General features: G+C 42.8%; 1 protein-coding gene across 15 annotated transcripts in view; it reads right to left on the bottom strand.

Moving 5' to 3' along the window:
* Positions 1-27785, bottom strand: part of SIPA1L2 (signal induced proliferation associated 1 like 2) — a 232349-nt gene that overhangs the window by 19336 nt on the left and 185228 nt on the right. For 13 of the 15 annotated variants that reach the window (XM_045391690.2, XM_073996406.1, XM_005539766.4 and 10 more), the window contains 7 exons: positions 26733-26816; positions 24943-25043; positions 24463-24566; positions 22264-22652; positions 15446-15670; positions 11634-11787; positions 8809-9028 (listed from right to left, as the gene is read on the bottom strand). In XM_045391690.2, the coding sequence (XP_045247625.2) occupies positions 8809-9028; positions 11634-11787; positions 15446-15670; positions 22264-22652; positions 24463-24566; positions 24943-25043; positions 26733-26816 (1277 nt within the window). The remainder of the gene's footprint in view (positions 1-8808; positions 9029-11633; positions 11788-15445; positions 15671-22263; positions 22653-24462; positions 24567-24942; positions 25044-26732; positions 26817-27785) is intronic. The other 2 variants (XM_005539769.5, XM_073996507.1) reach the window with 1 other exon arrangement.

The following is a 27785-nucleotide window of genomic DNA, read 5'->3' as shown; positions in this document are numbered from 1 at the left end:
GGAAGCAGAAAGCACTCACCCATCGTGTATTCAATGTTGAGTGGTTTTCCTTTGGCTATGAATGGACCTTTTCCATTTCTTTTTCTCCTTAAACTCTCATCAAGGTACTTAAGTGTTTATGTCATTAATAAGATTCGTTGTTAAGAACTTATTATGCATCTGAGGACAAGTTCTAAAAAGGCTTCAACTGGACTTTCTTTAATGTGCTTTTCTGAACCTGCCCAGAACATTGCATGCAGCTGCTTGTGAACACATCTGACTAATTAGACCAATCAAAATAATGACCACCTGGCTGTCTGAGCCTGCAATTATGTTAAGTAAGGGGGCATAATTAACCAAATGCACCTGTAATTTTTATTCCCACATCCTTTTGGGTGGCTGTGAAATGCTGGCATCGGGACTAAGACAGCTAGTAAATTTGGCCTTGAAGGAGACTGACAGACTTTTGAGACTCTGGACAAATGCAGCTCTTACCGGATCTCTAACAATTACAGCTACAGCAATTTTCCATGCTACCTACCACCTTTAGAAGTTGGGGTAATTTTCCACCTAATTATTCCCTGCCTTTATTTTGAAAGGAACTTAGTAATGGATATATTGTCAACATTGTTTCCACCCTCCCTTCTCCACATGCTCTTCTTTGAAACAACACTGGTTCTTCCTTGTTCTACTTGTTCTGTGTGTGATGTGCTCGTCCTTGCCAAGAGGTTAACCAGCAGAGGAGGGAAGCAGCAACACAGGAGTGGGAGGTGGGAAGGAAGGCACTCAGCACTCACTGTTTCCCAGGAGCATCCTCGCTCCCTGCTGGGCAAAGGCTGGGCCGAACTGACTGTCAGGTCCTATCTCAGTTGCTTAGGAAGAAAGGGTTCCAGGTAAAGAAAGACCCTCAAGCAGAAAGGTAAAGAAGCCCAGGAATCTTCCTTCACTTAAAAAACACTTTCTTCTCTCTCTGCAACTCATATGCTGCTTTGCTCAAGGCAAGTTTTCTGCACCAAGTATAAAGAAATTACATATGGAGGCAGCAATTACTTTTGTCACTGATTTCCACATGGCTGAGCTCTTCGGGAAACGGTGCAAGAGTGGCATAGCTCTGTGAGGGCCGCGGAGGTCAGGCAGGCTGGAAACTGGGCCCACTGCAGCACTGTCCTCCCTCCTTCCCTCACTGGAGGAGAAGCATCACGGAGTGGAATGGAATTCTATTCAGATATACGAACATTTCTACAGAAAGTACATTCTGTTCATCATGTTTTACTAAGAAATGCCAACTCGTGAATTTTCCTTGTGTTTGTAAAGCAACAATCCACTCCAGCTTCCGGCATTCTTGAAGGCTAAAATCAAGCCTAACACACATTCTACGTGCTGTCTGCTTTTTCCCCTAAGATCACTACACAACACAATCCTTACTTGGTGATAACAGGAGACAAGAAAAGAGAAAAATAACACAGTAGACAAGAGGGGTAAAATCCAATGAGAACAGAGGGGACGGCGGCCAGTCCCCTGACTCACAAGCTGGGATGTGAGATTAATGTCCCTTGCTTCCCCTTCCCTGGTCCCTCCTGTAGCTGTGTGCTCAAAGAGCCATCTTTCCCCAGTACTCAATAGAGTGGTTTCATGACAGTCTTGGGTGAAACAATTAAAGCTTTGACAATTCCTAAGCACCTCTAAAGTTCCTGATACGTGGCCATTCATAATTTTGCCAAGGCGCAAACGTGAGTGTTAGTGGCCCGGAGTGTGTGAGAGGGCCCAGCTCCCCACAGAGCAGCCCAGCCAACCAGCTCTGAAGATCTCTGCCCACTGCCCCTGCCCAATGCATGTAGAGACCATGTAGAGACCACACACTGAGTGGCACTAATGGCTCTGGGATCTGAGATGGTCTTGGGGTGTACATTTCACAACCAAAGGCAAGTCCAGGCAACCCCGCACCACTTTTAATCTGTATGGCTGGCAAAGCAGAGAGGAGAAGCAAAGGACATTTGTTGGTGATATTTTTTCTTTATTACAAAATATTGTCCCCCCCTCTCCTCCAGTGGTGAATGGGACTTCTATGTGATACTGCAGAACTGGCAGAGCACGTTAGCACAGATTAGATGTATCCTTTCCTCTAGGGTTTATCTGGAGCACTGTCCACTCAGCAGTCTATCCACAATGTATTTGATAAGTGACTACTGCCTGCCATGTGATGGGGGCACAACAGTAGGTAAGGCACGCAAGGCCCTGCTCTCGTGAAGCTTTACATCAAAGACAAGACAATAAATGAATAAGCAAGAAAATACAAGGAGTGATTAAGTCTTCTGCAGAAAACAAAACAGGGTGATGTGACTGTGAAGCTTGGTGGCACATTTGGGGGAGGGCTGTCCAAGGAGGGGACACTTGGCTGAGAAGCAAATGATGAGAAGCTTCTTAATGAACAGCATAGTTTAGAAATAAAAGCTGTGAAAAAAATGTGGATTTAAAGCTAAAATCCATCATTTTTCCATAAGCAGGAAGAGCCTCATGTTAATGGAAGTCTTGTCAGACGAAGAAAGAGCCACCTGTATATCTCCATGAATAATCAACATGAAAAACAGACATTTTCTTTTCCATTGATTAGAATATCATGTAACCGGGAAAATTTACTATTCTGTTTTTGTTTTTTTTGAGACTCTGACACAGTCTGGATGTGGTCCCCTCTAAATCTCATGTTGAAATGTAATTCCCAGTGTTGAAGATAGGGCCTTGTGGGAGGTGTTTGAGTCCTGGGTGGATCCCTCATGGTTTGGTGCTCGTGATAATGAGTGAGTTCTCATGATAGTGAGTTCTCGTGAGATGTGGTTGAGTGTGGCATCTCGCCATCAGCTCTGTCTTGCTCCCTCTCTTGCTATGTGATACTCCTGCTCCCCCCTCTACCTTCCATCATGACTGTAAGCTTCCTGAGGCCCTCACCAGAAGCTGAGGCCAGCACTATGCTTCCTGAACAGCCTGAAGAACCAAAAGCCAATTAAATCTCTTTTCTTATAAATGACCCAGCCCCAGGTATTTCTTTACAGCAATGCAAGAACAGCCTAACACAGATTCTAAATCTGCCAAAATTATTTGCAATACTTTTATCACTCCCCCTATCACCCAGATGATGTTTACTGAGCATCTACTATATTCCAGGAACTACTGGGTACTACCTCAGAACCTAGGGACAGAGTAACTAGTAAGACACAAGTTCTATCCTCAAAGAGCTCTGTCAACAAACAGACGAATACTGTTGGTCTGAGAGGGGTTTGGATTAAGATATGCATAGTGCTGGCTGAGTACGTTGGCTCACACCTGTAATCCCAGCACTTTGGGAGGCTGGGGTGGGCAGATCACCTGAGGTCAGGAGTTCAAGACCAACCTGGCGAACATGGTGAAACCCTGTTTCTACTAAAAATACAAAAAATTAGCCAGGTGTGGTGGCACATGCCTGTAATCCCAGCTACTTGGGAGGCTGAGGCAGGAGAATCGCTTAAACCAGAGAGGTGGCAGTTGCAGTGAGCTGAGATCGTACCACTGCACTCCAGCCTGGGCAACAAGAGCAAAAGTCCGTCTCAAAAAAAAGGTATACACAGTGCAGACCTGGAGGGGCACGGGCAATTGATCACCTATGCTTTGTGATGCCACAGTGGCTGGAACTGTCTTGTCTCCTCAGTTGTACGGTTTTATATGAAAGGCACCATTCGCCTCAGGTATCAAAGCCTGTTGTTTTAAATCCAGCTCTCGCAAGCCTCAGGAGCCCAAACAACTCTTCTGGCCAATTAAGACAAGACCGTGACCTCTTCAGTTGGGTGGCTGGCTCGCTCCCAGGTGCCAGTCCAGGAAAGGGGGTGGCACAAGTGTGGGACCCATTTGCAGGCTCCCCACATGGAGCACGGTGACCTCCTGGCATAACAAGTTTCTCACAGAGTTTTTCCAAATGGAAACCTGAACCGATTTTGCATATGGTGTCACATACTAATGTCAAAGATGAGACATTTAGTGAGTAGAAAACAATAGTAACTGAATTTAGTTCATACCCATAATACTTCCTGGGAGTTCTCAGGATGAGTTAAAAAACAAGAGCGAGGGGAGGACACTGTCTTGAAAGCATTTTTTGGGCACAGTTGGGTAGATTCCATCCTACCTCACTTCTGGAGAAGATGCTTCTCTGTGCTCATAATTCTTACTGCCCATGTTGCATACGGACCTAAGTCAGCCTTTCAAGAGACTCATGAATACTGAAATGGGGGTAATATCAGGGAACCACTGCCTGCGCACCTGCTCTGGCTTGCGACATTGATCTTGTGGCTGCCTGTCTGTTTACCCAAAACCTGAAATCACAGTAACCATCTTTACTGAGTCTGAGTTTATTGCTATTATTATAAATGCCAAGGAGCTTCCCAACAGCATTTCCTGGCGGTCAGATATCTGAGGTTTCACAACTACACTTTTCAGAAACCAATGTTTATTACAGGGAAGACTGAGGACATTTGAAAAAAGAGAAAGAAGTATTACACTGAATAATACTGCCCAGTCAAATACTGAATAGTCAAAACCCTGTTTGCAGGTGGATGGACACCTTGCCATGCCACCCTTGGCAAAGAATTCTTCTTCTGGTGGTTGGTAGTCCTTATCATCTACAACACAAAACCACTGAGGCTACACGTGTGGTCTGAAGCAACAGGTGCAACTATTACATTATAACTAAAATACCAGTTTATTTTATTTATTCTAAACTCTCCCACCCTCCCACTTTTTAACTTCAAGGGGCATTCTTTGTGATGTGCGTAGGTCAGAACTATAGGATTTGAAACCACACATAATTATTCTCTATTTTCATTTTTGAAATCTAAGAATTCTCATTAGTCCATTCTCAAAAGAAGATTTCAGAGTTTTGATCTCTGTTCCATTAAAAAAACAAAAAATGATCTTTAAGCCGGTAAGCCTGCCAACGTTTGGGACTGTGCCGAATGAACCCAGGTGTCTACCTGCCAACGAAGAAAAGGAAAATATGACTGCTATTCAGTGTCACTGGTTATCCGGCCTGTGAACTGTGTGTTCAAAAGCCCACTCTCATTTTTTTTTTTTCCCTCATCTGGGCTCTTAAATAAATTTTCTTCTGCAATCTACCAATGACAAAAACAAAGGTCCTAAAAGCAAGGCAGAAATGTTTCAGAAATATTCTCAACTGCTGGATTAGGTGATATTTGCACACCTCCAAAGTTGAAGACATAAAGATACAGCATTTTTCGGTGACTCCACAGGAAATACAGATGAATCATGACATGAATTACATCCAAAATGAGCTTAAGTATGAAGATTAAGATCTTAGTCTCAAGAGAAGATTGAGACAGATTCAAATCGTAACTTTTAAAAGCTAAGAATACCGGAAAGAGAAGCCTGTGACCATGATAATCACATGTAGAAAAGGTGCAGAGATGAGGTCTTCCAGTATTCACTGGGAAGAGATGGGCAGTTACCGGTGCTTTGCCCTGCAGCCCTCCTTCCACATTACATACAAAATCTGATTGAGTCTCTCCTGGTGAAAGATTCTCTTTCCCCTAGGAATGCTCTATGTTTGAAAGTTTAAAAGAAGAGTATCTGCGCTTTCTGAGTTTTCTGCCCAACTCTATCTACACAGCAATTTAAAACCATCTGGAACCAAACTCTGCTCCAAGTTTTAAAGTGAAGCTATGTCTCTCTGAGAAACTAAGAGAAACTGCTGGGCACCTTCAAATATTCCTCATTTCTCGCTCAAAGACATCTTCTGGGCATTAACACTCACATTTCAGCTTTCTGGGCTGCTCTAGTTTTTGACTGTCAAACTATTCTTAAAGAGTGGTATCTTCTTAGAGAGGGTCTACAGAATGGCCAGAAACCATGAAAGGAGGATTATTAAAACCTGTCTTGAGTAGATCTTAATGGTGCAAAAGTGATACATACTCGGTAGAAATAATAATTCAAATTCTGAATTTAGAACTTTTCCCTGGCTAGTGATATGTGGTATGACACTCTGTGGCAATGCTGAACCGTGGCAGTGAGCCACAGCTCCCAGTCAGTCACGAGATTCCATGGGTAAATAACTGATACTGTATGATGGACTGTGTTGCAAGATGATTTTGCTAATGCAAGTGTGCTGAGCATGTTTAAGGTAGGCTAGGAAATGCTATGATGTTCAGTAGGTTAGGTGATCATATACATGGTCAACTTACAATATTTTCAACTTATGGTGGGTTTATCTGGACATGGCCCCAGCGTAAGTCAAGGAGCATCTATAATCATATAGGCGATTGTGGCAGTCAGAAGGCCAGGGAACCAGAGGCCTCCATACAACTAGAGTCTAGAAGCTTAAACTTTCCATGGACAGGGGGGTTGGAAATCAGAAGTTTTTAGGGGAATAGACTTCAATACAAATTACCTCCAGCTTTCTGATTTACATGTTGTTAGTTCATCCATCAAGCCTAGAGAACATTTTCTGAGTAGTTTCTTAAGTATAGCTATTGGAGGAGATGTATCACCAAACAAGAAGGTTTCTTTAAAGAACAGCAAATGGCAAGGAAAACTCCTAGTGCTTTTTCTAGAGAAGTAAAAATGAAGACAAGTAAGGCAGTTTTCAACTAGGACAGTGAATGAACAGTGTAAACCTGACTGTTTCCTAATTGTGCCTTTGAACACATTAAAAAAGGACACAGTTCTCCAGTATATGACTAGATAAATAAACTACAGTACATCTAGATGATGCAATATTATTCAGCTGTAAAAAGAAATGAGCTATCAAACCAAGAAAAGACATGGAGGAAGCTGAATGCTTATTACTAAGTAGAAGAGGCCAGTCTGAAAAGGCTGCACACTGTGTGATTCCAACTATACAACATTCTAGAAAAGGCAAAACAATGGAAATGGTAAAAAGATTGGTGGTTGCCAGGAACTAAAGGGGAGGGAGCGAAGAACAGGCAGAGCACAGAGGAGTTTTAGGGCAGTGTAACTACTCTGAATAATACTGTAATAGCGGATACATGTCATCTTACACATTTGTAGAAACCCATAGAATGTACACCACCAAGAACGAACCCTAATGTAAACCAGGGCCTTTGGGTGATAACGACCCGTGCATATAGGTTCATCGATTGTAACACATGTACCACTGCCACTCTTTGAAGGCACGGGGAAAACGTGTTGGGGGAGGTATACGGAAAATCCCTGTACTTTTTGGTGTGAACCTAAAACTGCTCTAAAAAGTCTATTTTTTTTTTAAGTGAAGCTAAAAAAAAAAGGACATATATCTTTCACATGGAAACAAAATGAAGGGTAGAATGTAAGACAAACATAACACACGCACCACGAAGAGTTCACAAGCACACTTCAAACACTGTAAATGAACTAATGTTTGGAGGAAAATAGAGTTTACTGGTTTTACAAAAGCTTTTAAGAGGACATTAAAGTTACCTCTTTACAAAAAAGGGAAAACAGCTGGAGAAATATTAGGACAGTGGCCTAGGTCTGTCTGACCTTTCACGTGGTTGTCAAGGTTTCTTCATTTTAGGTAAATGGACTCTTTATAACTGGCAGGTAATTATGTTACTTAAAGAAATAGATTAGGCCAGGCACGGTGGCTCATGCCTGTAATCCCAGCACTTTGGGAGGCCAAGGTGGGCAGATCACGAGGTCAGGAGATCGAGACCATCCTGGATAACACTGTGAAACCCCATCTCTACTAAAAATACAAAAAATTAGCCAGGTGTGGTGGCAGGTACCTGTAGTCCCAGCTACTCAGGAGGCTGAGACAGGAGAATAGTGTGAACCCGGGAGGCAGAGCTTGCAGTGAGCCAAGATCGTGTCACTGCACTCCAGCCTGGGCGACAGAGAGAGACTCTGTCTCAAAAAAAAAAAAAAAAAAAAAAAAAAAAAAGAAAAGAAAGAAATATATTAAGAATTTTATGAGATACAGTTCATTTCCAATTATGTTAAATACTAGATACATTATTAGAACTCTGATTTCATTTAGCCTGGGACTTCTAATTGTATTATGAAGTTTGAATTGGTTCTAAAGATATTTTCTGTGATGAAATGAAAAAAAAACTTGCCAATGAATATATTTCTGATTAAATTCCCATTCTTTCTGTACAATAAGAAATAACTATGTATAAAGGAAATAAGGTTAACATAAAAAAAGTGCCCTTAAAAACTGACATTAATGAAGACTTGACACTATGTAAAAATCAAAGATTTTTAGGATTTGAAGGAAAATCGTCTAGAAATCATCAGGTTGACCTGTGACTAGTAAATTGAAATAAGCGGGGACACAAGAAAACACACGTCATCTGCACAGGAACACAAAGCCGCCCACGGGTAAAGCCCAGTGTACGAGCCAGGTCTCCCGAGGCACATGTGCCACCTCCCCATCTCCAGTACTGAACTGCAAAAAGAAACTGAAGGCTAGAAAAGCAGACGTCCCTCCTTGCTGTCTACCCACTCGAAAACCCACTCCTTACATCGGACTTTTCTTTCCTTTTTTTTTAAAATCAGGCTTTAGACATTCTTTTCCTTTATAGATATGATAGTTGAGATATGATGCAGAAGTCACTATTGGACTTGACAGAAGTATCTAATATGAGTTTCTCAGTTGCTTTCAAAATAGGTAGTGTTACCTAACTTTTTCAAAATGTCCACTCTGGCACTCTGGGGCTTTTATATTTGAAAATTATTTAAAAGAAAAACACCAAATAATACACATTGAATAAAAACAAAAACAAACTCCCAAATCACGCCACCCTCAGAGCCCAGTGAGGCAGGAGTTGTGCGATCAGCCAGCCTCTCACTTACTTCTCAGGCTCCCCATGCTGGGTGCGGGGTGGGTCCGCGGAGGCAGCGTGCTGTGGTAGGGTGGGGTGGTGCTGAACAGAATGTCGTTGGGCAGTGCTTGGTCAAGCATGGAACTCCGGGAACTGCCAAAGGAGGACCCCCTCCTGTTGCTGCAGATGCTCTCGTCCGACAGCGTGCGGTAAAGCGACCTCCTTGGAGACAGGTTCCCATAGAAAGAAAACTAGGGTTTAAACAAGGTGAGAGGAGGGAACAGACATTAACAAAATGAATGCACGGGGCTTGTTTGACTAAGTCCAGTGGTTTCACATACTATTGTGATAGCCTCTTTGAGTTTTCTCTCTTAGCTCAGGAATGCCAAACGCGGCAAGCAGTTGATCAAGGCAAATGCACCAGGGCTTGGATGTAGTTATTAGATTTTATGTTTTCCTCCTTTGACATTCTATGAAATATCGTCATGACTTAGACATGCACAGCTTTATTAACTCTGAAATGTTAAATAAAACCTCCATAACCTTATAGCAGTGAGAGTTCCTGGAATTATATAAGGTTGCCATTTAAGGCAATAGTTATTCAAAGTCACACATAATACTGGTTTGATTTTAATTTGAAATGACTACATTGTAATATTAGGCAATTTCTCTACCAATCAACTACATGTGAGGTTCAATCTAATCCAAGTAATAATAAGACTAATTTTGAACACTGAAGCTTTGTAGGCCGCATAAACATGTTTCAAAAAAACAGCAGCAGTCCACTAAAGTCTTACTGTCCACTTAAAAGTATCACTTGCGGTCAGGCACGGTGGCTCACGCCTGTAATCCCAGCACTTTGGGAGGCCGAGGCGGGTGGATCACAAGGGGCAGGAGATTGAGACCATCCTGGCTAACACGGTGAAACCCCATCTCTACTAAAATACAAAAAATTAGCTGGGCGTGGTGGTGGGCGCCTATAATCCCAGCTACTTGGGAGGCTGGGGCAGAAGCATGGCGTGAACCCGGGAGGCGGAACTTGCAGTGGGCAAAGATCGTGCCACTGTACTCCAGCCTGAGCGACAGAGCGAGACTCTGTCTCAAAAAAAAAAAAAAAAGGTATCACTTGCAAAAGTCTGTATAACTGTTGAAAATTGAGTTACAATAATGGATCATAACCAGACTTAAATGAACCATTAAAATTATTGTGGTGTTTAATTACAGATAGGGTAAGAAAAATTCTTACTAAAGAAATGAGTGGTCGAATACTCAAGAAAAGTTAAATCAAATTTGAATTTTCAACTACTTCCTTTGCATACTGAACCACATTCCTTTTAGGTAAACAATAGTAAAAGCCAGAATGTTCACATCAAACAAAGAAACGGCTATTTACATTTATGAATGTAGCAGTAAGTCTAAAAATATTCCTATTGTATGTGTTCCTTCCATTCTGTCAAGTCTTTCCAACTGATGAATGGTAACTGGAATGTGTGTGAGCTATAAAGTTAAATTTACATCATGAAAAGAAGGTGATTTGTCTTAGAAGAAAAAACACATGTCAAGAAGTTTAACCCTCCAGAAAGAAAAGCTGTGTACACTCTCTGTACAACAGTCTGTCTTTGCATCCAAGCTTATACAGTATCATGTACATGACTCGATACAAGTTTTTAGAAAAGACTCATTCTGATGGAGTTCTTATGGGATTCCCTCCCACACCACCAGCAGGTTCTTCAGAACTTGATTACAGGCATATTAGATTAAAGCAGCTTTGCAGTAGTGTCTAATTAGAGTGTTGTTCTAAAAACACAATTAGGTTAATTGCGGAATTGTTTTACTATAGGGAAGACAGAAGCACAAAGACCTGCAGTTTACCCTGATCATGGTCTGTATGGCAATACCTGATTTCCTTTTTCCTTTTCACATGAACAAGAGGGAGTGCTGGATTAGAAGTGACAGACAAGGACTCAGTTGCTGACTCTGGCACCAAGTATTTATGAAGAGTTCACATTTCACCATCTGGGGCCTCAGTTACTTGCTAAAAGGGGTGATTGGGCTAAATCGCCTTTATTAAGTCCTTTTTAGTACTTTGAATTGTTTAGCAAAGTGGCTTAAGAGATTGTAATAATAATGAAACTAAAGCCAATAAGCAAGCTAACATTATCGAGGGAGTACTACATTGTGAATGACAAAGGTATGCCATTGAACTTGGGGTTGTGGTTTATAAGATTTAAGCATGGCCTTCTCTATAATTTCTGCATATCTCTAAACGGCAGTGTGCAAGTTCCAACCCTGTTTAAAATGCCCAGCAGTGTGCTGTCTAACTCCACTCCACTTCTGGAACAGGACTACATTTCAGAACAGATAGCTTGGAGCAGAGGCTAGAGGTCTGGAACGAAAGTCAGGCGGTGTGAATTTTAACAGCTACTGTTCACGATCACCAGTTCTGTCCAGGAGCTGTACCGGGCTCTTCTCACATGACTTCTTATCTTCACTGTAACTTCACAATTCAATTATTATGATCTCCTTTTTTTCAGATGAGAGCACTGAGGTCAAGAGGCCAAGTCACTTGCATAAAGTCATGTAGCTAATCATTGCTGGAGCCAGGATTTGAGGCTAGGCCAGCCTGACTTTTAGCTCTATCTGAGATTTTAAAAACAGCCTTCTTAACCTCTCCCAGGCTCCCTTTACATACTGATAGAATCAAAATTGACAACAGTCAACTATGTGCAGTGAGTCGTTGGTAGGGTCATGAGAGATGAAGCATGTGGGAGTACTCTGGAAACCCTTGAGTTTCCTTTAGACTTTTTTTTTGTTTTCAGCTTTTCTGGTAACTTCAAAGCTCCGTAAGTCACTAACCTTTCTTCGCCCCTCCTCCACTAAGGGGCTGTCAGGAAGCATCAATTTCAGAAAATCTTCTTTAGACAGAACATGTTGAGTCTCTGCAACGGCATCTCCCACTACTGTCTGATGCTGAGCTGCTGTGGACATGACATCCATCTCACTATACATCCTGTTGAAAACAATCAGAACGGAAATTAAGCCTATTTGTAAAGTGCCTGTAGTGGTAAGAATTAAAACCTAGTAACCAGTTTCAGCAACCACAAATGCATACAAACAATTCTTAGGTCTTTAAAGTCAGTTCACTTTTGCTGCATTTGCTCCAAATTCCCACGCCATGTCACATTTGTGAAATGAGCTCAACTACAAAGTTAGATTCCTGAATAATTCAGACACAAATCAGATCGCCCAGGATGAAAAAAATACATAGCCAACTTTTAAAATATGGCTGTGTTTTCCCTTTCCTAATCTGTATCAGAAAACACAGTTTCAATAATTCATCAGAGATTGTCATACGTCTTTTGATACAACCCTTGTGTGCTCTCGCGGCTGGACAACCAGAGCCCCGATGGCACCCAGGCAACAGAGAGGAAGCCACCCGAGGGAGCCTGGGGTTTAAGACTGATCAATTCATGTGTGTGCGAAGCATGTTTTATTATCAGCAATTTCACAAAGCTGTTTGGATAAATAAAGTAGCTGTCTCCCTTAATTATCAGTATATAAAAATGTATTGACAGATGACGAAAGAGTGTCAAGCTGAATTACTGTTTTTAGCTCTTTTTCAGGGAGAAAACTGGGGAGTCATTCTAAAAAGGTTTACTCTGAAAATACAAGCTGAGCAACCAAATATTCCTGAAGACACAGTAAACAGTCAGTGGCTGTACTGTCAGTGGAGGCAAACGGTCTTTGCCACACAACCTGAAACATAACACTCGAGGAATTCATAGCCCACAGCAGTGAGCTGGAGGACAACCTGAATGTTATTGCTGTGTGCCTCCAAGATGACTCTCTATTTCAAAAGCTAGGCTATCTTGTCACTGTATGACAGCTCACTGGGAAATTACTAGAATAAGAAACATACACAAACATGCTCAAAATTCAGAAGGATTTCTCTAAAATCCTCTATGGCTTTGTTCCCGAGGTAGGACAGGTTTCCCTGTACCTCTCAGTTCTTGAAGCACAAGCTACAGTTACAACATGAACAAACAGAGGCTGTAAAAAAAAAAAAAAAAAAAGAAGAAGAAGCTTTTCTTAACTTTTAAAACATTACTGAAGATTTAGTTGGTTTGTGGGATGGCATGACATGAAAATGGGGGGAGCTTCAAGAAGAATCCAGGACGCTGGAAGGCTTTTGCATAAAAGTCACATAAGGAAAACAAAACAATGTAGTTTTTACCAAGACTGCATCCAAGAAGCGCCCAACATTTGATCCTGAGGTGAGTTAGGTGGTGCTCAAGAGCTCCACGCCCTATGTGTTTTGGGGAAGATGCGGGGAAAAAAACCCAGGTCCTACCAATAACTGCATGGATAAAAATATTATATCATAATTACGATGATGATGTGCTGTTCTAGTTTCTATATGTGTTTCCATAAAAATCGCTAGCTTTCTCTGCTAAACTAGTAATTTAAAGAAATTATCCAATGACATGTCATAAATATGTTCCAAGGGTTTACTCTGTGCCAGCCACTATGAGGAGTGAGGTAAGCAGGACATGGGGCTTGCACAGAAACCCCAGTCCGGGTGTGTGTGCATGTGGTAGGTATGTGGTGTGTGTGCTCTGCAGGCTGAGATGACCCATCAAGCGTGAAGTCACTGGAGGAAGTACTGGGCTAGCGGGTGCAGAGAACAATTCCCTTTGGGAGGGTGCTGGTCAGGCTCAGAAACTCACAAAGGGCATTAAGGCAGAGGGAAGAGCATGAATGGGTGCACAGAAGCCTGAGACAGAACGGCTCATTTGCTTATATTATTTAAAAATGTAAGACAATATTACTAACAAAATTAACAGTAGGGCTTCCACAATATGATTTTGAGAAATCACCGGTCTATGTGAAACTTCTGGAGAGCACAACTGATTTGTTCTTCAGTGCACAATGAGGCACTAAAAATATGATGTACTTGGCTGACTGTTTTCTAGGCAAATCTTTCAATGATCCAGTAAAACACTGTTTTGATAAAACTTCAAATCTAGTTAGTGCAGTCCTGTATGATTGCCTTGCCTTAGAAACACTGTGTTACTGGGCAGGGCCTGGGGCGCCTGCTCCATGTGCCAGGATGAGCCCGCACACTGACCAGGAGCCCTGGTCTCAAATCCCAGCACTGGCCTCTTGCGATAACCAGTTTGAGCTCAAATCCGCCCCATAAAATGCAAGTTAGGACGGAAGAACTTCTACAGCCCCTCCCCTGCCAGGTGCACCCAAAAACATGTGTGAGGACTGCCGTTTGCCCTTCCACACCATAGGGGACCTCAGGTGGGGAGGTCCAGCGGAGACACAATCTCAGTCTCCTCTAGTGCGCACACAACCTGTGACTCAGAGACGCAAACCCCCTTCTCACCTCATTCCTGACACCGCCTCGCTCTCACTGAGCATTAGCGCCATCAAACCAGTGTGTGGAAATGCATAAACCCCAGGCTTTTGCATGAAAACTGTCCAAATGGGCTCCTTTCACACTTCCCTGACTTTCCAAGTGTCTTTCGCCTAAATATAGTACTACGGCGACATATAAAATGCTTCTAAAAATATTTCATAGAACTTAAAAAAGGTTTGGAATGAATTCCTGTGAAGCACTGAGAAGACTCTTATTAGAAATACCAATGTATCATTCTAACATTTTCGTTTATAATAAAAAGGGCCAGTTACCACTATGAAATTCCTTCCTAAATAAGTCATTTGCAATGACTGACATGATTTTTTTAACAAAAGATTCCATGTTCAATTTAAGCACTAAAAGAATTTTTAATTTAGAAGGCAGAATCGTATCAGCTGTATTTAAGACATAGGATCATTTTTTTAAGAGAAAAAGGTGATACTAGTTCACTGGCAAAGTGCAAAATCTAGAGGTTCTCTCTAAAGAGCCATCCCAGAGTGGGTGCATGTCATGCTCGGCACCACACGCCTGATGACGCTACTGCAGGCAGGTACAGCAGAGCACACAGACCTGGTAATTTAGCACGAGTATTCCGTTAAGTTTCTTTACGAAATAAGCAAACAGTTCGTTAGCCCCAACCAGCCTTGCTCTGCATTCTTAAAATGCAATTTCTTTACCTGTCTCTTCACAGAGGCATCAGCATAGTCTTCACAAGTGTTGTAAGATGGGTTACCAGTATTTTTAAATCTTTTCTTTTTCAAACAGATACAAAGCATCCTTCCCTACGTGCCCACCACCGCCCCCAACCTCAAACCTAACAACTAAAAGGAAAATTGGAAGTCATGCTAAAATTAAGAAAAATACTTCTTCTTTTAGGATGTCACTTACACGGCAACTTTAAGAAACACACAGGACTCCGTGGGAATTCGAACTGCCTTTGACCTTGTGTATTTATAGAGACTCTATACTCACACCATCAGTAACATGTTACCATGACTTTTCTATTGCAGGCAGATTTGAATATAAAAGCAAAGAACACAGATTTCTTTTCATTTTTTTAATGTAAAAATCAAGAGAAGAATTTATTATAGAGAAATATAATCATCATTTAAAGAGTTTAAGAAAGATGTTTTTAGATTATTCTTCTTTAGTAAATGTATTTCCTTTGGGAGGAAAATACATTTGCTTAGTCAATCCCTACAGTGAACCAGGCTGACCAGAGAAGAACAGCCAACCACCTTACCCGGGACATTCAGTCACTTCAGGCTCCTCGGGCGGTGGGCTGCCGTCTGATTTCTTCCAGCCGATGACATATTTGTTCACTGCCCCTTGTCTGTGGTAGGGCTTGGACATGGACCCGGGAACCTGCTGTCCACTGCTGTGAGACACGATGTAGACTTTGGATGAATCCAGAGACCCACTATTTTTTGAACAGTGAGCCGAAGGGCTTCCTGAATGGTGAGAACCACTGAAGAGAAAAACAGACAAAAGCTGCAATACCATCTGATTTCAGCAGTGCTGGCACACGGCCAAATTCAGAGCCACCAGGCTTTACTCAAGTCTTTCTCCGAGAGCAAAATCGGGCCCAGTGAGGCAGATGGAGCCTTCTTTCTACCATGGAGCTTGCTAGGAAGCCTCATTTTACATAGGCTAAGGTTATTCACGTCCAAGTTGTATGCCTGTGGCAGGAAGGATGTTAAAAACGTGGCTGGGGAAATCTGATAGAAATATGGGCAACATTCCTAAACTGATGCTTCAAAAGAGAACAAACTCAAATGGTGAATATGTTTGCCGGAGACGGTGGTCAAACTCAAGTTGTCTCCAGGGAAATGCCAATGCAAACCGTAATGGAATACCATTACATACTCACCAGACAGGCAAAAATGGGAATGCCTGACAACACCCAGTGACCCAGTGTTAGTAAGAACCGGGGCAGTGGGTACGTTCCTACTGCTGGTGGGAGTAAAAAGTGCATGAAACGGTTTGAGCATTACCTATGAAGGTGTGTGCACCTGCAGAGCTTACGATACAGCAATTCTACTGCATGGGCACACATACAATAAACCCCTGCTGCACGTGCAACTGTCAACACGGAACAATGTTGATTAGAAGCACTGATTTTAAGAACTCCCCAATGGCAGCAACCAAAATCATCAATAGTAGAAGGATATTCGATTAATAACTATGAATGAATACACAGAATACTCTACGAATGAATGGACTGAGGCTACAGACGACTTGGGCAATCTCATGAACAATGTAGAGAAGCAGCCAGTGACAAAGAATACAATGATCATGAGCCAGTTTCTTAATAAAGTTCATAAACAGGTAAAACTAAACAACATGTCATTCAGGAAAATGTAAAGAAAATGAGGGGATGATTATCACAAAAGCCAGGTTAGTGGCTACCTCAAGGGAGAAGAGAAAGGGCTGTAATTGGGTAGGATGCAGAGAGCTTCCAGACACAGCAATGCTCTAGTCCTGAACCTGCTGGTAGTTACAGGGGTGTTTGCTGCATTAACATATGATACAACAGCAACAATACTGAAACAGACAGAGGCCCTAAAAACAATAAAAATTTTCAAGGTTAGTCATGAAGCTAAGGCCAGAAGGACCACCCACCCCCAGCTGACTGAGAAATTAAGTGGACAGTTCACCGCCACCAGAAATATCTTTTTCTTAAATTAGAAAGATCAACAATATATGTTTTATGAAAAAGGAATAAAAGTTCCTTTATAAAAAATGAAAAATTTTAAGAGTTTAAATTATAGGTCTAATCTCAGCGTTCAGAAAGGGAGGTGGACTTCACTTTCAGCAAACTTGACATGTGTGCGCAGTGTTAGGATTCTGGGTCTCAACACCAGCTCTGTCCCTTACCACTGCCAGACCCTGGGCAAGTTTCTTAACCTCAGTTTTCTCATCTGTAAATTGAGGTAGTAACAGTATCTACCTCCGAAGGTTTCTCTGAAGATAATCTGAGTTAGTATCAGTGAGGCACTTAGAACGGTGCGTAGCGTAGGGTAAGCATTATATAAATGTAGTTATAGGAAGTGACGCAGGAAAGGATTATTCACGAGTAGGAGTCCTTTCTACTGAAAGAGTTTAACACAGGGTTCCCGAGGTAGCAAGCTCCTCCAGTATGCTGAAATACAATCTTATTCTGAAACCCCAGGGGCGCACAGACCTTTTCTGATACATGTATAAAGCAAGTATTATAAAAGATAAAGTATAAAAATAAGAATGATATGAAAATGAACTTTTTGTAGAGGTTCCAGAGGAAATAAAGAAACAAAATAAATGGACCCATTTTCAGGGTCTCTGTGTTTTGGAAAACACTGCGGTTTTAAGTAAAATTAACCAAGACCAACAAACAAAGCACCTCGTCTACCCCTATGAAGAAACTTTAGTTGCTGGTGGCTGGTCTGGTGCCCTTGAGTTTGACTGGTGGCTCCCTCCCTCTGGGCACTAACTGTGAGTCTTGGGAAGATGCTGCATTGCCTCTTCAACGACATCCACACACATGGAACACCAGGTCAAGAGAACAGTAAAGCAACATGACCGAGGTGACCTGAGGAGTAAGGCAAGCAACCAACAGGCGTATGGAGAATAGGAGCTAATGGACTCTTGCCATTCACTGGGGTGCACGCCAGTTAGGGAGCCCTAACATGAAAACTCTGTGTCTAGATAACGAGCTCTGAAGCCCTGTATGTTATTTTCCCAAGTGTATTTTGAAAAATTTCAGAGCTACAGGAAAGGGAAAGGATAGTAGAATAAACACCCACATACCCTTTTTCTAGATCCACTAATTCCTTTCTGAACCATCTGAGAATTAGCTGCAAGCATGAAGACATCATATGCCTATGTTTCAGCATTTATTTCCCAAGAATAAGGACATCCCCCCATAGTTAACCAAGTGAGGATCATGTACAGGATGTCAGGCATTAATGCAATACTGTCATCTAACAGACAGTCCACTTGCTAGTTTCCCAGTTGTCCCAGTAAGGCTTATGGCCTTAGTTTCCCCATTAAGAACCTGATGAAGGACTGTGCACTGCCTTCCACTACCTGTGTGTCTCATGTATTTCAAAGCCTTGGATGATCCCCGAGATGTTTTGTTGTTAAAGACTGGGGCACTCAAAGTCACAGTCTAGTTAATATGCTGCACGTGTGTTTGTAGGTTACTCACCTTTCCCCCTTAAAATGGCCAAAGGCCGCAAACTCTATGTATTGTGCCATTTGTTTTATAACATTTTCTAAAAATTAGATTTCATTAAAAATGTCTTTTATCCCAACTGTAAGATATTTTAAAGTTAACTTGAAGAATAAACATACAGAATCCACTTGATGAGTAATATGGCACAATTCCTTGTTTAGTAGCAGTCATTACAGAAGCGTTCTCCGATGCTGACAACATTCTGGAATGTTGCCTACAAACTTTTCACGAATCCTTTCCTTCTGGACTAATGCTCTTCTTTCAGAGTTATACTGCCGACCTCCAATCATTTGTACCAGGAGAAAGGTATGGTGGCGTGAATGATGATAAACAGCCCAACATCATATGTGCCATTTACAGGCGAATCCGGAACATGGGGTTTGTTTTTGCAGTTGATTTATTCCATTTTGCAAGGCCTTCGTTAGGTTAGCATAAATACTGCCTGGTATGCTGAGCTCTTGTCTAAATGCCCTGCCCTCGAAGAAAGAAAAAAATGTGTGTGCTGAATTACAAGAAATGAGCAACAGGAGAAAGCAGGCTGGATACATGCTCGTTCTGCTTAATAGATGATTCCTGTTCCCCTACCCTCTTCCTCACAAGAGCGTAACTTGTCCTAAAGAGTTTTAAGTCCTCCCTTTGCCTCCTTAGTACAATCTTGGAATTGTGCCATATACACAATTGTGTACTTATTTAACTCCCGGGTGGCTGCCGAGGAACGCGTGTGTGTGCGCTTGGGGCTGGAAGAGGCTGCTATGGTGTCGGTGGTGAAAAGCCACAGTTAAGAATTAAGAGTACACCATATACTGATTGGGACTCCTGACACCGTGAACTGGGAATGGTGGATCCCACATTCCTCCTACTTCCCTATGTTACCTAGGCACTGGTTTATTAACTCCATCAACAAGCATTTATCAAGCACTTTTCCTGGTTTATTTCTTCATTCAAAAAATATTCAGATGCCTGCCATGTGCATAGAACCGTACTAAGTGCTGTGGATACAAGCGAACAAGACAGGCCATGACCCTATCAGCTCAAAACATGAATGCTCCAGTGAGGGGAAGGTAGCTATAAGTGACCTTCTTGTGGGAAGGAATATGCTGTAAACACAAATGATTTTATTTAGGGGTGGGTGCTATGAAGAAAACAACACACAGGTCAGGGGCACGGAGCACTTGGAAGCAGAGATGTGGGTTTAGGCAGGATGGTCACCCATGTCAGTTCCTGAAAGTTTATTCTGCTCTTCGGTTACCTGAGCTACTCTCAGTCACAACCCAGACCCCCCAGCAGCAGGCCTCGGCTCAAGGGGACTGCAAGGCTGCCTGAACTGGGACAGGAGAGGAAAGTACGGGGCTGAGGGAGCCTTCCTCATGGCCGCCCATGCCCCAGTTGGGGTTGGCATTTCAGAGTTTGCAGAATCTTTGTGTGGCTTGATAGGTTGGTCCCTCATGCTCTAATGAGTCACCTACCTTTCACTCAACACACAGAAAACAAGGCAAATGCTGTAAATCCCATCCCTCCTCCTCGCCTCCTGTGCAGGTCGGAGGGCAGGCAAGAGGAAGTGTTAAAAAGATTCCATTCAATGACTGAATTCCACGCTGAGCAAAAGCCTAGGACGCAAGTTGAAATGTGGCTTCAAAGCCACCATCAATGAAGAATTACAAGAAAAGGGCAGTCAAGTGGTAAAGGATTCCACTCACTCAACATCTATCACTTATACAACAGCTGGGCCACATCCAATTCAGAGTAGCGGAAGAAAGTAGAATCAATCAGAAATCCAATCTAGCACTGTCATATACTTTCTAATAGTCTAGCCCATTACATTTGCAAATGGTTAAGGTAGTCATGAAAACCCATTTCAAATGCCAGTAAATATCCCTACCAAATATCAACAAATGAATGTGCTCCGAAGGCAGTCTCCATAGAAATTTTACTTAATAATAATAATACATAACTCTATTTGTGATGTCAATGACATCTGTCCAAAAAGGTGTCATGAAATTGGCTTTTTTACAAATCACCTAAACCTTGAACTAGATGTTAGCAGGTTGTGCAATCCCGAGATGGTTTCTACAGTATGACCACCGTTCCTGAAATTCAGCCAGGAATAATTCAGATAACCAAATTCACTGATAATCCTTAATTATTATATTAGTTATTAGTACTAAACCTATTTTAAGTCAAATTATTAAATAGAACTGGTAAAAAAAAAAAAGTAGTAGGAATGTCTATTTTGAAAATAATCTTCATATCCCAAGCTCCCTCTGCATGGTGGATATGCATGATTTCTACTCTCTGGTGTCCACTCCCCCTTCTTCAGGTCAAATAATGCCCTGCTTCTCTTCTGGGGCAGTGGCTGTATTTGCCATTCCTCGGTTGCATGGCTTGGTGAGAGGGACTGACCCCCCAGCCCAGGCTGAGGGCCCCAACTGCCCGAGGCGATGCTACCCCCTAACAACATGATTGGAGCTAGGAGCATGTGAGGAGATATGGGGGTGGGGGGGTTGGCTTTGGAGAAGGCAGAAACCTCTTTCTTCTGCAGAAACTAGAAAAGAACCACTTTCTCCCTGGGGACAGAGGACCGGGACTGTGGCAGGTCTGCAGGTGGCACAGCTGTTTTCAGCCAAAAGAAGAATGCTGAGATTTTGGGAAATGGTCATACGGAGTGGGAAGGTGGAGGCAACCTGGTCCTGGGCAGTATCATTTTGAGCTGCTGGGTCAAGCTGAACCTTGCAAGTGCTCAACTTGTTGGTTACATGAGCCCCAATATGACCCTGGCTACGTGAACCAATCAGCATGGAGTTTCTTTAACTTGTAACGTAAAGTTCCCTGAATGACACTCAGTATCCCCTAGCAGTGGTGGGGTGAGGGGGTCTCTGAAGGGGAGCCTAAGGAACATAAAAAGCCTTTCACCGTGATGGCTACAGGTCTGCCTGGAGCACCACCATTTGGAGAAATGCTCCCTCACAGCACTAGGTACCTGCAAGAAACATTCCCATTCTTAGTTCCACTGACTCCGCCCTCCAGTATTGTGGGCAGGACTCACAGAGTAACTTGGAGCTGAATCAGGGAAGGCCTTGGAAACAAGCAGAACAATGACACTGGTAGTTGCTGTGAACAGTTAAATCCTGTCCACAGCAAAAGTGAATAAATCCATTTCTTTGTCCTTTGCCTAGTCTTTGAAAGTGAAGGCAGAAATTGCAAATTAGGTGTTTTAAAACCACTGCAGAGAAGTATGTCCAACAGGAGTTTAAAACCACTCATAAGGAGATATTAAACATCCACACTTAGAGTACTTAGAACACAGGTGCTTCACACTTAGCTAGTCTCTACTGAATGAACCCCAGCTGCAGAGCTGAACACACTTTCATTGTCAGACACGTGATCTCAGGTCTCCCCTGCTGTCAGGGCTGTAGGAACAGGGAGGAAGTGTGTGCATGCCCTCACGGCAGGGAGCTACATGTGCTCCACGCACACGCTGCTCTCATGGCTTCCTACTACTATGGTCTGAAGATTAGTGAGTGCCTCCAAAACATGTAGGGACAACAGGTTGAATTAGGAGAGAGACGTAAGTGGCCTGACTAGAGCAATTAATATCTTTACTGACTTTTCACTCAAACTTAATAGGAAACAAAACAAAACAAAGCACAAACAAGGGACTTACTAACATGCAAGCTTTCACATTTTCATGCTGTAGAAACAAGGCCTTCCTCTGATGTCAGACAGCTACGAAAAATAACAGCAACCCACCCGATGCCCCTACTGCTTATAGTTCAGGCTTCTGCCCCATCCCAGCAGGCAGGGCCCAGGTGGCACCAGCAGGTACTACTCTGCAGTGCTGCGGGGCTTACCTGGAATGAGAGGATATCTCACTGAGATCGCCCATGCTGCCTTCCGCGGCACTGCCGGCGGAGATGGCGGACGCGTAGCCATGCACAGAGTATAACTTGGCCGGCTCGTCGTCAGGCCCAGAGACGTCAGCAGCGTCAGCCCACTGCTCGGCCCGGCTGTGGATCAGGGACCTGCTGCCTGCCAGGTGCACAGGGCCGAGGATGGTGGCGGGCATGCACGGGGCCGTGTCGATGCCACTGTCGGTGGAGGCCCCTTTGATGTAGGTCAGCCCCAGTAATTCGGGATCCATCAGGTCGCCAGACCCAAAGTGCTTGTCGTCACTGTTGCTGGAGGTGTTGCTGGAGAGCGTGTTGCTGCTGGAGTGACTGGAGCAACTTTTATCCCCAATCTTGAGAAGAAAGAGAAACAGAGAGTCTTCAAGTGAATCTTGAACTCTGCTGCTTCTCACCCTGACTCAGGGAGCTGCAGGCCATGGGATCGTACCTGAACCCTTTCTACTCACTCTTCAATGTGGGCAATGACGGGATTTCCTTTTTCAAAAACAACCTGGTTTTGTGCAGAAGTCTCTAATTCATACTTCTTCCCATAATTTATCTAAGTTAAATGGATATCTTTAAGTCTTTAATTATTTGTGCAAGAAGCACAAAAGTATGGCCACAGTGTCACTAGCAAAGAAAATAATAAACAAAGGTGATATAAACTGGGAAGGAACTGGAAAATTTATACAAGGAAGAGAAGGGCCACTTATTAAGAAAATGCTTCCATGACAAATTATAGTGCCAGCCTTGAGTTTGGGGGAGAAGACTCAGGTTCCAGTCACAAAGGTAGAACTTTCTGGTTAATCACTTAACCCTCTCTGTGCTTGTAATACTGAGCTTACATGATTCTTGTATGGAGCAAATGAGATAATATATGCAGAAGCACTTGGCTGCTGCGAAGTACACGGTAAACACGAACTCTCTCTCTGAGACAGCCCCAGTCAAACTGCGTCCCAAGCCTTTAAGAAATGGGATTCTCTTTAGAGAAAATAGGTCTGAAAAAGAGTCAATGCTTTTGGTTGGGGCGGCGGGTCTCTGGAAGACAAAAAGCAAATAAAATAGAAGAAATGTCACTGTCTGTACAATGTACTCATATAGACATGGCCTCTCTTCACAGTCTGGGAAAAGCAACAAGATCTGAAGCATCGGCAAAGGGCTTTGGAATCATAAGAACGAGCCAGGCCCTGGTAGATTTTAAAGCAGTTTGGCCTTATCTTTTTTTATTCCAGTCTATCAGATCCTTAAGCAAATCACCTCGACCTTTTCATCATACACTGATATTCTCAAAACTATGCCCACACCATATATCCCTTTGCTGAAACCAATATGAGAACATTGTAAAGGTAGATTTAAATAGATACAGCGAGGCTGACTCAAGACAAGGTCGTGGTCACAGCTGAGGGAAGAAATGTCGTGTGTGTTTGTTAAGGGACAACTGCAAAGCTGGCTGCTGACACATTAAGAAAGAAGAAAGACATAACTTAATTCAGGACCTTAAAAATTATCTTCACCTGAACATTTTCAAAAATAAGCCACTTTAAAATGTTGGCTTTATTTTAATAACCAACAATTCCTGTTTCTGCATTTCAATGGAAGTTTTGTTTCACTGAGCTAGTCTCCCTCGACGCTCACCTCCCAGGGTTTCTTCAAGGGGTAAACACGGCAACACATGCAAAGGACTGAGAACTACCACGTGGGCACTGCTCTACCCTGACATGTGTGATGGACAGCTGCCACCGTGATGATTAAATCGTCTGTGACTGTACAGTAAATGACTGCCTATGGCAGAGTTCCTCTGACCATACACATCACTTAGCGGTTTCTGCTTCTGTTTTCAAACCGATAATGCTTCTGCCACTAACTAAATCGATAAGTGGTTAACAGATTACAAATGGGAACACGATTTAGTAACTACTGCACTGGATGTTGAGGATCAAAAGGCTGAGGATGTAACTTTGGCTTTGCCACTCATTTGTTGTGCAACCTTTCTTCGAGGTCTTTTATAAATCAGGAAGATAGCTTCCTTTTTTCACCTCACCTCTAAGAGCCCTGCGAGGTAATGTGGTCTCGAGCATCCCCAGGAAGCAGGCTGTATCACTGTGTGCCGAGAGAGATCAGTCCTGGCGAGGCCAGTGAAGGGCTTATGAACAAAGGACTTACGTGAGAAAGCTTATTGGGGGAATCTTTGCAACTTCCATCTTTCTGCAGAGCTCTTTCTTTATAGGAACTCAGGACTTTGGAAGGTGGGCCATGCCATTTGTTTTCTGTCACATAAAGAGAGAGGAGTTGAATTTCCAATTTCCAGTATTATCAAAAGAGTAAAGAAAACCAGAAGTCAGACAAGTGGTTTGGTAAACATGAACAGGCTTGTGGTTCTAGGCCTTTCTGGTCTTACCGATGGATATGCCACAAAAGTAAACAGAACCACCACCATAAAGTGTTCACTTTCTGCAGGTGCCACAACCACAACCAACCATGACCACACCCCCTCCTGCACCTGGAGACCCAGCTGATCACCTCAGCCTGGCGCACATAGGCCGAATGAATGAATGAATCAAATGAACAAGTGATGGGAGAGGAGGGGGCAGGGAGGGGGCAACGGGGAGCAAGGGCGGTCAATTTCCAGGAGTTCCTTATTACCCGGGTGCCTGCTTGTTTCCATGGTGTCTTCCCTCTCCCTGGCTCCGTCACATTCCAAAGGGCCTGAGCCCTGGTGTTCGAGCAGTAGAGGGGACTGGCACCTGAAAAGAACACAGAGCTGAGCCTGCCGTTTCTCACCGTGCCACCTGCCAGCATGCACACGGGAGTGCTGGCTTCCAAGTGGGCTATGTGAGGGAAAGCCCTATCCAGGAGCTGGTTTTTTGGCAAATGAAAATGCAAATTGTCAGCTCAGCCCTGCCAGAGAAGCTAAAAGCATCTGAAATTGTGGGATCTGGTTTAACCAGAGGGTCAGAGAAAGCAGCTAGATGACAGCCATTTACAGATAAAGAAGGGCTGCTGAAACCAGGAGGTTGAAGGACTGTCCAGGATCAGACAATGTACCTGCAAGCTAAAGAGGAGGTTGCATTTTTACATTATGCTTAGAAGACATGGCACTGACATATCTTTATATTAAATTTTTCTTAAGAAAAAGAAAGGGCCGGGCACGGTGGCTCCTGCCTGTAATCCCCGCACTTTGGGAGGCCAAGGTGGGCAGATCGCTAGGTCAGGAGTTGGAGACCAGCCTGGCTAACATGGTGAAACCTTGTGTCTACTAAAAATACAAAAATTAGCCAGGCGTGGTGTTGTGCGCCTGTAATCCCAGCTACTCAGGAGGCTGAGGAAGGAGAATTGCTTGAACCCCAGAGGCGGAGGTTGCAGTAAGCTGAGATCATGCCATTGCACTCCAGCCTGGGTGACAGACTGAGACTCCACCTCAAAAGAAAAAAAAAAAAAAAGGAAAAAGATTAACTCTAGACTACATCCAAGTAGACTTTGTTTTATGACAACCCCAAATATGAAAGAAATAAGTAGAAGAAAACTTATTCACATTACAAAGTGATCCTTATTTACAGAATTCTGGCTGAAGACCTTGATTTACAGAAAAAGCCCAAAAAGGTTTTACTGTTTATACAAAAAAGAAAACCAAAAAAGCCAACATCAAAACCTCTCTTCTCTTAAAATGCAATGTAATTTAGAAAGTTGCTTGACATACAACTTTTAAGAACTCCATCATCTAAGGGAAGGAACACACATAACTCAGACTACACATGTAGAGAGATTTCTGCGTGCACCTGCGGGTGCAGTGATGTAAGCTGCTCCTCAGAGCGGAGTCCTTCCCACTGACCAGCCATTGTCTCCTCTCAATCAGTGTGACCAGATCCTAACTCCAACCCAAAGCAGCACCAAGTCACAGTGGCCCCGGCAGACCTGGCGCTCCTCAGGGGTGCACCCTGGCGCCACGCTCTCTCTTCTCTTCCCAGAGGTGGTGGGATTGGTCCATTCGGTGTCTTTGTTCACGGAAGTCCTCAGGCTTTGCCTGAGCTGCTGGCTCCTGGGGACTGCATGGATACTACAAAAGGCAGCTCTCAGCTAGGTGTGCTGGGGCAAAAAAACCAAATGCTAAACCCACTTCTCTGATTTTGAGCGGCATTGCCTCATCAGCAATTTAAGTCAGGGGGCAATTAAGCCCTCACATCCTTAATTTTCATGTTCTGAAAACCTTTCCTCATCAAAAACGAAAAAAGCAGGCTGAGAACTAGACAAGTGAGCACTACCTATATAGAAGCAATGAGCTTTCCAACCTGGACAAGTCGCTTATTAAAAGCATGTCTGGCATTATTATATTCCCCAAATGGCGCCAGGTACAGCAGGCACACAGTAAACGCTTTTGAATGAGTCACGGAAACAGGTTCTTCCCAGTGGATAACTAAGGTAAAAATGAGTGGTACCCGTCGTAGCCCACGTGTGGTCTCCAGGGTCCGCTCCCGCCGGGTCCAGGGTCGCTGGAGGATGACTGGTTGCTGGGCGAGCTTCTGAAAGGTTGAGCACAGTCATTAACACGGCACTGAACTATCTGCCAAGCCCCTTGACCTGGCCTGTTTTGTTTCACAAATAAATTTACTTTGGGAATGACAAGGAGAAGGAAGAAAAACATATTGCCATGTGAAACAGAATAAATCATGGAAAAATAAACTAAGAATCGGTGATGCCGGGGGATATCAGGTGGTTTATGATTGGCAATTTGTCCTAGGAAAGAGGTATGACAGGACAAGCCTTCACTGTTTAAAGATTTAAAGCACAGATAATGATTCCGTCCCAGAGAAATACAGAAGAACAGCAATACAATTCCCGAGAATACAGAATTATGAAAACATTACTAATTCTTATTATGTGAAATTTAAAACAAGTCACGTTTTAGTTCTATACTTAAAACTTATGCAAAAAGAAAAACCTAAATTTGGCAAAACCATTTATTTTCACACATCTCTTGAATGTAATCCTATTTATCTTTTTTTCAGACATGCAAAAATGAAAAATACTCATGAAAACTCACTTGATGAAACGTGCTTGCCAAGTTTCCCTTTTGCTACTAGAATACTTCTGGTTTTTTCCTATAATTTACTTAAATTAGAATTATTTAATTTTACTTTAAGTAAATTTTAATTTAATATAATTTAAACTATGATTATTTAAATTTACTTAAATAAGGGAGGTTCTGCAGACCCCCTTCCTTCTACATGTTGCCCCTTTTACCAGCGCTATCTATGTATATTTCTTTGAATATGGGAAAGTTATAAACTCAGCAGACTTTTGAGTTAGGAGACACAGAACCAAGATGATTGAATGTTAAATTAAATTAACACCTCCCCTGCATTCACTCTGGAAAGAATAAAAATTGGAGAAGGGAGAGGATGACCACAAGTTTTATCAATTAATTCTGGTTAATATTTATATAAGCTTTTCAATTAATTCTGGTTAATATATGTAAACTTACTAAGTGC

This window comes from Macaca fascicularis, chromosome 1, assembly GCF_037993035.2.
Source record: "Macaca fascicularis isolate 582-1 chromosome 1, T2T-MFA8v1.1".
NCBI lineage: Eukaryota > Metazoa > Chordata > Mammalia > Primates > Cercopithecidae > Macaca > Macaca fascicularis.
The sequence above is the reverse complement of the archived record's forward strand: the minus strand, read 5'-3'. Positions and strand labels throughout refer to the sequence as shown.